Source organism: Leucopleurus acutus (genome assembly GCF_964270905.1).
Source record: "Leucopleurus acutus genome assembly, chromosome: 2".
NCBI classification, from domain to species: Eukaryota; Metazoa; Chordata; class Mammalia; order Artiodactyla; family Delphinidae; genus Leucopleurus; species Leucopleurus acutus.
The window spans coordinates 9,285,709-9,299,226 of NC_139143.1; the positions used below are offsets into that span (position 1 = coordinate 9,285,709).

Sequence of the window (13,518 nt, forward strand, 5' to 3'; positions counted from 1 at the left end):
TATTTCACAGTAATACAGCCACTTCTGCTTTGTCTTGATTCATATATGCATAATATATTTTTTCCATCCTTTTACTTTCAGCCTACCTATGTCATTGTATTTGAAGTGAATTTCATAGAGACAGCATATATTGAATCACATTTTTTAGTCCACTCTGCCATTTTCTGTCTTACTGGGTAGATTGAGACCATTTACATTGAATGTAATGGATTTATAAAATTATGTATAAAATGAAATGTATATTTAATATGTAATTATTAATGTCTTATGGTTTAAATCTGCCATTTAAATTTTTTCTCTTTGTTCTGTTTTTTTGTTTGTTTCTCTGTTTTTCTTTTCCTGTTTTTCTGTGAGTTACTCAGACATCTATAGTGGTTTTGAGTTTATTTCCTTGTATGGCTTTTCTAATGGTTTCTCTAATTTATCCCAATCTACTGGTGTTAACATTTTACCAGTTTGAGTGAAGTGTAGAAATCTTACCTTCTTTTATGTACTTTTACTGTCCATTGTTATAATTGTCTTAAATAATTCCTCTACATACATTTAGGACTTCATCAGACAGTATTATAATTTTTATTTTAACCATGAAGCATAATTTTAAAAACTTAAGAGAAGGAAAATATATTTACCCATATTTTTACTTTTTCCATTGTTCTTTCTTCTTCATGTTCCAGAACTCAATTCTTTTATCGTTTCCTGTCTGTTTAGAAAACTTCATTTAGCCATTCCTTTAGGGTAGTTCTGCTGTCAACAGAATCCTAGTTTTTCTTCATCTAAGAATGTCTTGATTTCCCTTTTATTTCTGAAGGTTATTTTCACTGTGTATAGAATTCCGTGTTGATAGTCTTTTCTTTTAGCACCTGAAAATTGTTATGTTGCTCCCTTCTGGCCTCCATGGTTTCTACTGATAAATCCACTGTTGTTCAAACAATTTTTGCCCTATAGATATGGTGATGTTTCTCCTGTTGTTGGTTTCAAATTCTTTTTCTTTTTTGGTTTGGTTTTAGTTTTCATATATTTGAGGATGATGTGTCTTGGTGTGGATTTCTGTCCATTTATTCTATTTGGATTTTGCTCAGCTTCTTGAATCTGTGCATTTATATCTTGTCAAATATGGGAAGTTTTTAGCCATTATAACTTGGAGAACTTTTTTAATCTCACCCTCTTTCTCACCTCTTCCAGGACTCCAATGACACAAATGTCTCCTGCTTTAGTCCCACAGGTCCCTGGGGCTCTCTTTATTTTTCTTAGTCTGTTTTCTTTGTTCAGTTGGGTAATTTCTGTTGTTCTACTTTTCAGTTCACTGATGCTTTCCTCTGTCTCCTCCATTCTGCTGTTGAACTCACCCATTCAGCTTTTTTATCATTTTATATTTCAGTTGTAAAATTTCCATTTGTTTCTTTTTTATATCTTCTATTTATTTGCTGAGACTTTTTTTTTTTGCGGTACATGGGCCTCTCACTGTTGTGGCCTCTCCTGTTGCGGAGCACAGGCTCCAGACGCGCAGGCTCAGTGGCCATGGCTCATGGGCCCAGCTGCTCCGCGGTATGTGGGATCTTCCCGGACCGGGGCACGAACCCGTGTCCCCTGCATCGGCAGGCGGACTCTCAACCACTGCGCCACCAGGGAAGCCCGAGGCTTTCTATTTTTTGTTTCCAGTGTGCTCATAATTGTCCATTGGATCATTTTTATGATGGCTGTTTTAAAGTCTCTGTCAGTGAATTTGGACATCTGTCATCACTCTGTCTGTTGAATGTCTCTCGTTCAAATTGAGATTTTCATGATTTTTAATAGGACAAGTGATTATTGATTGAAACCTGGGCATTTTCAGTACTATATTATAAGACTCTGGATCTTATTTAAAACTTCTCTTTTAGCTGGTTTTTATGGGCACTGTTCTGGCAGGGTAAATCAGGGATGCTACCCCATTACTGCCAGGTGGAAGTAGAAGTCCAGGTTCCCCACTCTGTCTTCATTGACACCTGAGGTGGGAAGGGGTTCCTTGTTACTGCTGGGCAGGGGTTGGGAGTTCTGGTCCCCAGTAGGGCTTCCCCTGATACTACCCTCGCCGGGAGGAGTAGCAGTGCCTTGTGACTGCTCTCTACATGGCTCCACTGATACCAAAGTTGGGAGGGGGGCTTCTTTACTCCTGGATGGTAGTGACTTCGCATTTGGCTTCCCACTTGGTTTCCTCTGACACTGCAAATAGATGTCATTACTGTTTGCAGGGATGAAAGCCCTAGCTCCCTACACAGCCTTTTCTGACACCACCCCAGGTGCCTGTTACAGCCTGGTGGGGGTGGAAGTCCAGGCTCCCTACCCAGCCTTTGCTGGCTGGTAGGGTTTGGGCCAGTTTTTTCAGTTGTGTTTGGGTATGGTAGAGTGGTTATTGTCTCAAAGTTTTCTCATGAGGTTGCCCCTTTCCTGTTTGGATAGAAAGAGCAGACTATTGGTGCTTTTTTGTCTGTGCCTGTTGGCATTTCTCAATTGATGGCTTCTTTAACTCCAAGGCCAGGACATACGCAGCAGAATGATAATCCAGAGACTTCACCACTGTCATTCTTGGGTCCTGGTTCCCTAGCATGTCTGCCTTCTCTTCACTTCAGAATTTTAATTTTTTTCATTTTTTAAAAAATACATGTCTATATTGTTTTAGTTTGATATTTTTTACTGGGAGGAATAGGGAAATCGAAGTCCCATAAGCAGAGTTTTAAAAACAGCATTTTTACATAGTTCAAAGTGGTACAGTTATACTGGGCCATATTCTTTCCAGTGAATAGAACTATTTATGAGAAGCTCTTGCAGGTGAACTAATACAAAAACAGGCTTACATTTTCTACATGTTTTCATCTGGTTAAGTGCCATTTACATAATGTTATGGATAATCTTTCCAATGTCAATCCTTACCATAAACAAGCTTATACTATAAGATGTTTCATTGGTATCAGAGTAGTGAAAATAAAACAGTATTCAGAAATTTTACAAAAGATTATTTGTAACATATTACATAAATATTTATATGTTTGTATATGATAAAAGTACAAGTGAAATTTAAAACATATATTAGTTAAGAATAGAAACAAAATCATGATTTGGAAAAAATTATGTAGTAAGGAATATAGTTAATACCATCAAGATGCGAGTAAAATTAATTCAACAAATGTGAGGTCTTAGTTTAATTATTTTTTCTAATTGAGATAAAAGGTAATTGATAGTTACCATATTTTTTGTGAAAGTATGAGAACTGATGAAAACACATTATTTCAAATGTCTAGGAGGTACTAAAACATTTAATAATATATTTGTGATTGATGGAAATTTAGCTGATTTTTTCCTTTCATATATGAAAGCTTACTTATTTGTCTATAGACAAAAGTATTAATAAATAAATTTATATTGAAGTATAGTTGACTTCCAATAGTGTATTAGTTTCAGGTGTACAACATATTTTTATAGATTATGCATCATACAAAGTTACAACAATATTATTGACTATATTCCTTGTGCTAAATGTTACATCCCTGTTTATTTATTTTATAAATGGTAGTTTATACCTCTTAACCCCCTTCACGTATTTCACCTACCCTGCCAATTCCCCACTGAACTACTAGTTTGTTCTCTATATCTGAATTTGTTTGAGTTTGTTTCTGTTTGGTTGTATTTGTTTTGTTTTTTATAGTGAAATAATATAATATTTGTTTTTCTCTGTCTTACTTATTTCACTTAGCATAATACCCTCTAGGTTCATCCACGTTGTTGCAGATGGCAAGATTTCCTTCTTTTATATGGCTAAGTAACATTCCATTGTGTGTGTATAAAACGTCTTTTTTATCCATTCGTCAGTCAATGGACACTTAGGTTGCTTTCATATCTTGGCTATTGTAAATAATACTGCTATGAACATTGGGGCACATACATCTTTTCAAATTAGTGTTTTTGTTTTCTTTGGAAAAATACCTGGAAGTGAAATTCCTGGATTGTGAGCTCTTTATATATTTTGGATATTAACCCGTTATCAGATATATCATTTGCAAATATCTTCTCCCATTCAGTAGGCAGCCTTTTCATTTTGTTGGTGCTTTCCTTTGCTGTGCAAAAGCTTTTTAGTTTGATGTAGTCCATTTGTTTATTTTTTATTTTGTTTCCCTTGCTCGAGGGGACAGATCCAAAAATTATTGCTAAGACCAATGTGAAAGAGCTACTGCCTATGTTTCTTCTAGGAGTTTTATGGTTTCAGGTCTAACATTTAAGTCTGTAATCCATTTTCAGTTTATTTTTATATATGGTGTGAGAAAATGGTTTAGTTTCATTCTTTTACATGTAGCTGTCCAGTTTTGCCAACAACACTTATTGAAGAGACTTTTTCCCCATTGTATATTCTTGCCTCCTTTGTTGTAGATTAATTGACTGTGTGTTTTGTGGGTTTATTTCTGGACTCTATTCTGTTCCACTGATCTATATGTGTGTTTTTGTGCCAGTACCATACTGTTTTGATTATTTTGGCTTTATAGTATAGCTTGAAGTCAGGGAGCATGATACCTTCAGCTCTTTCTTTCCCAAGATTGCTTTAGCTATTTGGGGTCTTTAGTGGTTTCATACAAATTTTAGGAGTATTTGTTCTAGTTCTGTGAAAATAGGGATTATTGAATCTGTAGGTTGCTTTGGGTGGTATGGGCATTTTAACAGTATTAATTCTTCCAATCCATGAGCATGGTATATCTTTCTATTTGTCTTGTCTTCAGTTTTTTCATCAATATCTTACAGTTTTCAGAGTACAGGTCTTTCATCTCCTTGTTTACTTTATTCCTAGGTATTTTATTCTTTTTGATGCAGTTGTAAATGGAATTGTTTTCTTGATTTCTCTTTCTGATAGTTCATTATTAGTGTACAGAAATGCAACAGATTTCTGTATTTTGATTTTGTATGCTATAACTTTAGTGAATTCACTTATTAGTTCTAATAGTTTTTTGGTAGAATTTTTAGGATTTTTTTGTATTTAATATCATGTCATCTGCAAATAGTGAGTTTTACTTTTTCCCTTCCAATTTGGGTGCCTTTTATTTGTTTTATTTTTTTTTGTATGATTGCTGTGGCTAGGACTTCTAATACTATGTTGAGTAAAAGTGGTGAGAGTGGGCATCCTTGTCTTGTTACTGATCTTAAAGGAAAAGCTTTTAGCTTTTCACTGTTGAGTATGATGTTAGCTGTGGGTTTGGCTTAAATGACCCTTATTATGTTGAGATTGTTCTGTCTATACCAAGTTTGTTAAGAGTTTTTTATCATGAATGGATGTTGAATTTTGTCAAATACTTTTTCTGCCTCTATTAAGATGGTCATGTGATCTCTGTCCATTGTTTTGCTGATATAGTTATAACGTTGATTGATTTGTGTATATTGAACCATCTTTGCATCCCTGGAATAAATCCCACTTGATCATTATGTGCAGTCCTTTTAATGTATTGTTGAATTCTGTTTGCTAATATTTTATTGGGGATTTTTATCTGTGTTCATCAGGGATATTGGTCTGTAATTTTCTTTTTCTGTAGTGTCTTTGCTTTTTGTATCAGGGTAATGCTGGACTCATAGAATGAGTTTGGAAGTATTCCCTCCTCTTCAGTTTTTTGGAATAGTTTGAGAAATAAAGGAATTAACTCCTCTTTAAATGTTTGGTAGAATTACCCTGTGCAGTCCTCTGATCCTGGAGTTTTGGTTGTTGGGATTTTTTTGTTTACTGATTCAATTACATTACTAATAATCAGCCTGTTCAGATTTTCTGTTTCTTCCTGATTCAGTCTTGGAAGACTGTTTCTAGGAAATTATCCATTTCTTCTAGGTTGCTGAATTTATTGGTGTATCATTTTTCATAGTATTCTCTTATGATTGTTTGTATTTTTGTGATACTGGTTGTAACTTCTCTTTAGGAAAGATTTTTTTTAATGTCAGTTTTTATGGTTAGCCAATTGGTAGATCTGTGTTTACCCCAGAGAATAAGGGGGTAATCACAATAGATTATCTTAATTGTAATAGTGTTACATTTCTTTACTACATTATAAACTTTAATTTTTTTTTAGGTACAGTGAAGGTGAAATTCGATTTAACTTAATGGCCATTGTGTCTGACAGAAAAATGATATATGAACAGAAGATAGCAGAGTTACAAAGACAACTTGCTGAGGTTTGTGGCCATGTTTTTATGTACAAAGTTCTAGCTTAGTTATTCTCTCAGGGAAACTATTTATTTTCTTTTTTCCTTTTTTCCTTCTTTCTTTCTTTGTCTGAAATATAGATTTAATCAAGTATCCTGAGTGGTGATTACAAGAATATACTCTGGAGTCAGGCTTCTTAGATTCAGCTCCTGCCTTTGCCACTTAGTGGAAGTATGATTTGAGTGTATTTCTTTGTGCCTCAGTTTCTTCATGTAAAGTAGGGATAATAGTATTTACCTTAAAAGGTGGTTGTGAAGATTAACTGAGATAACATATATATAAACCACTTAAAAAAAAGTGACTGACAAATAGTATGTGCTAAATAAGTGTGAACAATTTACTGTAATTTCATTATATAATTAAGCAAGTTAGAATATATTTCTTACATAATTAATTGGGCACGTTTAGATTCACATGTAATCTTTACTATTCGTTATGATGATTATCTTTCTAGTAAATATGATTGGAGAAGAGAATTAGTAATAGACAAAGACTTTTGCGTTCCTTTGATCACATTTTCATGAGTATATTTAAGCAGATTTACTTTATAGCTCAACAGCAGATTATAGCAATTCAGTTTGCTACAGTATAGATTATTTTTAGATTAAAATTCATATGTATTGTTGTAGAAAATAGAAAATTGGAAGATACTACCTAGCTTTTATCCTTTAATATTGCAGTTAGTAAGCTGGTATTCCATCACCAATATTAAGAATAAAATTTGAAAATGATTGTACTATGTTTATCATTTAAAAATAGTTTAGACTTAAGCCTCAGTCATTAGGGTGTGTTATTTCTTTTTCTTTCCCCTAAGGAGGAACCCATGGATACAGATCAGGGTAATAACATGTTAAGTGCTATTCAGTCAGAGGTTGCCAAAAATCAGATGCTTATTGAAGAAGAAGTACAGAAATTAAAAAGATATAAGGTACGTACTTTTTATTTGTTCCTTTAATGTTTTAGTATAGAGTGGTATATTTTGACATGAAGGTATGTTGAATGCTTGATTGTTTTTTCCCCATCATTTACACTTTTTCAGAATAATGTGTTGTTTCCCTGGCATCCTAAAAAGGTAACTAGCGAGGTTTCTTTCCTTTTTTTTTTTTCTTTTTTTCAAGTATTATTACAAACAGATATTTAACATACTTGATGCTAAAGTTCACTGCAGTTATTATTGATGCTCAGATTATCCCATCTTTAGCCATTGGAAGCCACTTCAGGCTGTCTCCTAAGTCCTTTTGATGTGACTCTTCATCTTTCATAGCTTCCTTGCTTTCTAGTATGACAAGATGTTTCAGACTCATCTTGTACATTTCCTGCTTCAGACTTGGAATCAGCCATTTTTTCAAGAAGTCCTGAGTGCTTTTGGTGAGAAATCGTATTTAGAAACCATTATCTGATTGCTCAGAGTGCTCAGTCATACTGATTCTTCTTTACTTCTAGGACTTTTCAGAGCTAAGAAATACGTTTTTATTTGTTTCTTTTATTTTTGAAGAGAAAATGCAACATGAATTCATATTAATACTCAAATTTAGGATAAAAGGACTTTTATATTTGAAGTTAAGCATTTGTATCTTTTCAGCTGAAAGTCTTGGTTTCTTTCAACATTAACATAATTACCTATTTGCTTTATGCTATCTGTATTTGTATGTATATATAAAAAGGTTCAGAATAACAGTGCCAGTAGTATTAATAACAACTGAGAAGTTTTTTCTTCAGTTAATTTTTTCATTAGGATATATTTCATTTTGGATGTGCAATCAAATTAGCATATTTTAAAATTCATCTGAAAAAATTTTCTCTTGGTGTCATCCTATCACCAATTTAATACAAAGTTGGCTTCGTTTTTCAAATTTTGCTTTCCAGTTTTTTTAGGGCTTAACATTTTTTTAATTTATTTTAATTATGTCAAACATTATATAACTCAGAGTAAAATATTAAGCAAGGCTGTCTTTAATAATGTCATTCTCCTTCACTTGCAGTCTGTCTGATAAGCTTTTTTTTTTTTAAGCATCTTTATTGGAGTATAATTGCTTTACAATGCTGTGTTAGTTTCTGCTTTATAACAGAGTGAATCAGTTATACATATACATATGTTCCCATATCTCTTCCCTCTTGCATCTCCCTCCTTCCCACCCTCCCTATCCCAGCCCTCTAGGTGGTCACAAAGCACCGAGCTGATCTCTCTGTGCTATGTGGCTGCTTCCCACTAGCTATGTGTTTTACGTTTGGTAGTGTATATATATCCATGTCACTCTCTCACTTTGTCTCAGCTTACCCTTCCCCCTCCCCATATCCTCAAGTCCATTGTCTAGTAGGTCTATGTCTTTATTCCCGTCTTGCCCATAGGTTCTTCATGACCTTTTTTTTTTCTCTTAGATTCCATATATATGTGTTAGCATACGGTATTTGTTTTTTTCTTTCTGACTTACTTCACTCTGTATGACAGACTCTAGGTCCATCCATCTCACTACAAATAACTCAGTTTCGTTTCTTCTTAGGGCTGAGTAATATACCATTGTACATATGTGCCACATCTTCTTTATCCATTCATCTGCTGATGGACACTTAGGTTGCTTCCATGTCCTGGCTATTGTAAATAGAGCTGCAGTGAACATTGTGGTACATGACTCTTTTTGAATTATGGTTTTCTCAGGGTATATGCCCAGTAGTGGGATTGCTGGGTCGTATGGTACTTCTATTTTTAGTTTTTTAAGGAACCTCCATAGTGGATGTATCAATTTACATTCCCACCAACAGTACAAGAGGGTTCCCTTTTCTCCACACCCTTTCCAGCATTTATTGTTTGTAGATTTTTTGATGATGGCCATTCTGACTGGTGTGAGATGATATCTCATTGTAGTTTTGATTTGCATTTCTCTAATGATTAATGATGTTGAGCATTCTTTCATGTCTTTGTTGGTGATCTGTATATCTTCTTTGGAGAAATGTCTATTTAGGTCTTCTGCCCATTTTTGGATTGGGTTGTTTGTTTTTTTAATATTGAGCTGCATGAGCTGCTTATACATTTTGGAGATTAATCCTTTGTCAGTTGCCTCATTTGAAAATATTTTCTCCCATTCTGAGAGTTGTCTTTTCATCTGAGGGTTGTCTTTTCATCTTGTTTATGGTTTCCTATGCTGTGCAAAAGCTTTTAAGTTTCATTAGGTCCCATTTGTTTATTTTTGTTTTTATTTCCATTTCTCTAGGAGGTGGGTCAAAAAGGATCTTGCTGTGATTTATGTCATAGAGTGTTCTGCCTATGTTTTCCTCTAAGAGTTTGATACTGTCTGGCCTTACATTTAGGTCTTTAATCCATTTTGAGTTTAGTTTTGTGTATGGTGTTAGGGAGTGTTCTAATTTCATTCTTTTACATATAGCTGTCCAGTTTTCCCAGCACCACTTATTGAAGAGGCTGTCTTTTCTCCACTGTGTATTCTTGCATCTTTTATCAAAGATAAGGTGACCATATGTGCGTGGGTTTATCTCTGGGCTTTCTATCCTGTTCCATTGATCTATATTTCTGTTTTTGTGCCAGTACCATACTGTCTTGATTACTGTAGCTTTGTAGTATTGTCTGAAGTTAGGGAGCCTGATTCCTCCAGCTCCATTTATCGTTCTCAAGATTGCTTTGGCTATTCAGGATCTTTTGTGTTTCCATACAAATTGTGAAATTTTTTGTTCTAGTTCTGTGAAAAATGCCAGTGGTAGTTTGATAGGGATTGCATTGAATCTGTGATTGCTTTGGGTAGTAGAGTCATTTTCACAATGTTGATTCTACCAATCCAAGAACATGGTATATCTCTCCATCTATTTGTATCATCTTTAATTTCTTTCATCAGTGTCTTGTAATTTTCTGCATACAGGTCTTTTGTCTCCTTAGGTAGGTTTATTCCTAGGTATTTTATTCTTTTTGCTGTAATGGTAAATGCAAGTGGTTCCTTAATTTCTCTTTCAGATTTTTCATCATTAATGTATAGGAATGCCAGAGACTTCTGTGCATTTATTTTGTATCCTGCTGCTTTACCAAATTCATTGATTAGCTCTGGTAGTTTTCTGGTAGCACCTTTAGGATTCTCTATGTATAGTATCATGTCATCTGCAAACAGTGACAGCTTTACTTCTTCTTTTTGATTTGGATTCCTTTTATTTCTTTTTCTTCTCTCATTGCTGTGGCTAAAACTTCCAAAACTATGTTTAAGAATGGTGAGAGTGGGAAACCTTGTCTTCTTCCTGATCTTAGTGGAAATGGTTTCAGTTTTTCACCATTGAGGGCAATGTTTGCTGTGGGTTTGTCATATATGGCCTTTATTATGTTGAGGAAAGTTCCCTCTGTGCCTACTTTCTGGAGGGTTTTTATCATAAATGGGTGTTGAATTTTGTCGGAAGCTTTCTCTGCATCTATTGAGATGATCATATGGTTTTTCTCCTTCAATTTATTAATATGGTGTATCACATTGATTGATTTGCATATATTGAAGAATCCTTGCATTTCTGGGATAAACCCCACTTGATCATGGTGTATGATCCTTTTAATGTGCTGTTGGATTCTGTTTGATAGTATTTTGTTGAGGATTTTCACATCTATGTTCGTCAGTGATATTGGCCTGTAGTTTTCTTTCTTTGTGACATCTTTGTCTGGTTTTGGTGTCAGGGTGATGGTGGCCTCGTAGAATGAGTTTGGGAGTGTTCCTCCCTCTGCTATATTTTGGAAGAATTTTAGAAGGATGGGTGTTAGCTCTTCTCTAAATGTTTGATGGACTTGCCCTGTGAAACCATCTGTTCCTGGACTTTTGTTCGTTGGAAGATTTTTAATCACAGTTTAAATTTTACCGCTTGTGATTGGTCTGTTCATATTTTCTATTTCTTCCCAGTTCAGTTTTGGCAGGTTGTGCATTTCTAAGAATTTGTCCATTTCTTCCAGGTTGTCCATTTTATTGGCATATAGTTGCTTGTAGTAATCTCTCACAACCCTTTGTATTTCTGCAGTGTCAGTTGTTACTTCTCCTTTTTCATTTCTAATTTTGTTGATTTGAGTCTTCTCCCTTTTTTTCTTGATGAGTCTGGCTAATCGTTTATCAGTTTTGTTTATTTTCTCAAAGAACCAGCTTCTAGTTTCATTGATCTCTGCTATCGTTTCCCTCATTTCTTTTTCATTTATTTCTGATCTGATGTTTATGATTTCTTTCCTTCTGCTAATTTTGGGGTTTTTTTGTTCTTCTTTCTCTAATTGCTTTAGGTGTAAGGTTAGGTTGCTTATTTGAGATGTTTCTTGGTTCTTAAGGTAGGATTGTATTGCTATAAACTTCCTTCTTAGGACTGCTTTTGCTGCATCCCATAGGTTTTGGGTCATTGTGTTTTCATTGTCCTTTGTTTCTAGGTATTTTTTGATTTCCTCTTTGAATTCTTCAGTGATGTCTCGGTTATTAAATAGTGTATTGTTTAGCCTCCATGTGTTTGTACTTTTTACAGACTTTTTCCTGCAGTTGATATCAAGTCTCACAGCATTGTGGTCAGGAAAGATACTCGATACGATTTCAATTTTCTTAAATTTACCAAGGCTTGATTTGACCCAAGATATGATCTGTCCTGGAGAATGTTCCATGAGCACTTAAGAAGAAAGTGTATTCTGTTGTTTTTGGATGGAATGTCCTATAAATATCAATTAAGTTCTTCTTGTTTAATATATCTTTTAAAACTTGTGTTTCCTTATTTGTTTTCATTTTGGATGATCTGTCCATTGGTGAAAGTGGGGTGTTAAAGTCGTCTACTATGATTGTGTTGCTGTCAATTCCCCTTTTATGGCTGTTAGTATTTGCCTTATGTATTGAGGTGCTCCTATGTTGGGTGCATAAATATTTATTGTTATATCTTCTTGCATTGATTGTTATATCTTCTTGCATTGATTGTTATATCTTCTTGCATTGATCCCTTGATCATTATGTAGTGTCCTTCTTTGCCTCTTGTAATAGTCTTTGTTTTAAAGTCTGTTTTTTCTGATATGAGAATTGCTACTCCAGCTTTCTTTTGGCTTCCATTTGCATGGAATATCTTTTTCCATCCCCTAACTTTCAGTCTGTATGTGTCCCTAGGTCTGAGGTGGGTCTCATGTAGACAACATATATATGGGTCTTGTTTTTGTATTCATTCAGCCAGTCTATGTCTTTTGGTTGGAGCATTTAATTCATTTACATTTAAGGTAATTATCGATATGTATGTTTCTATTACCATTTTCTTAATTGTTTTGGGTTTGTTACTGTAGGTCTTTTCCTTCTCTTGTGTTTCCGGCCTAGAGAAGTTCCTTTAGCATTTGTTTTAAAGCTGGTTTGGTGGTGCTGAATTCTGTTAGCTTTTGCTTGTCTGTAAAGGTTTTAATTTCTCCGTCAAATCTGAGTGAGATCCTTGCTGGGTAGAGTAATTTTGGTTGTAAGTTCTTCTTCATCACTTTAAATATGTCCTGCCAGTCCCTTCTGGCTTGCAGAGTTTCTGCTGAAATATCAATATTAATATTTGTGCTGAAATATTAACCTTATGAGATTCCCCTGTATGTTATTTGTTGTTTTTTCCTTGCTGCTTTTAATATTTTTTCTTTGTATTTAAATTTTGATAGTTTGATTACCATACGTTTTTGCATAATCTCCTTGGATTTAACCTGTATGAGACTGTGCTTCCCGGACTTGATTAACTATTTCCTTTCCCATATTAGGGAAGTTTTCAACTATAAGCTCTTCAAGTATTTCTCAGTCCTTTTCCTTTTCTCCTGGAGCCCCTATAATTCAAATGTTGGCGCATTTAATATTGTCCCAGAGGTCTCTGAGACTGTCCTCAATTCTTTTCATTCTTTTTTCTTTATTCTGCTCTGCAGTAGTTATTTCCACTATTTTATCTTCCAGGTCACTTATCCGTTCTTCTGCCTCAGTTATTCTGCTATTGATCCCTTCTAGAGAATTTTTAATTTCATTTATTGTGTTGTTTGTCACTGTTTGTTTGTTCTTTAGTTCTTCTAGGTCCTTGCTAAGTGTTTCTGTGTTTTCGCCATTCGATTTCTAAGAGTTTGGATCATCTTTACTATCATTATTCTGAATTCTTTTTCAGGTAGACTGCCTATTTCCTCTTCATTTGTTAGGTCTGGTGGGTTTTTATCTTGCTCCTTCATCTGCTGTGTGTTTTTCTTTCTTCTCATTTTGCTTAACTTACTCTGTTTGGGGTTTTCTTTTCGCAGGCTGCAAGTTCGTAGTTCCCATTGTTTTTGGTGTCTGTTCCCAGTGGCTAAGGTTGGTTCGTGGGTTGTGTAGGCTTACTGGTGGAGGGGA

General features: G+C 34.6%; 1 protein-coding gene across 2 annotated transcripts in view; it reads left to right on the forward strand.

Moving 5' to 3' along the window:
* UCHL5 (ubiquitin C-terminal hydrolase L5) overlaps window positions 1-13,518 on the forward strand; it is a 47,347-nt gene that overhangs the window by 24,559 nt on the left and 9,270 nt on the right. The window contains exons 8-9 of one of the 2 annotated variants that reach the window (XM_082834506.1): window positions 6,072-6,174; window positions 7,020-7,133. In XM_082834506.1, coding sequence (XP_082690632.1) covers window positions 6,072-6,174; window positions 7,020-7,133 — 217 coding nt within the window. The remainder of the gene's footprint in view (window positions 1-6,071; window positions 6,175-7,019; window positions 7,134-13,518) is intronic. The other variant, XM_082834507.1, reaches the window with a different exon arrangement.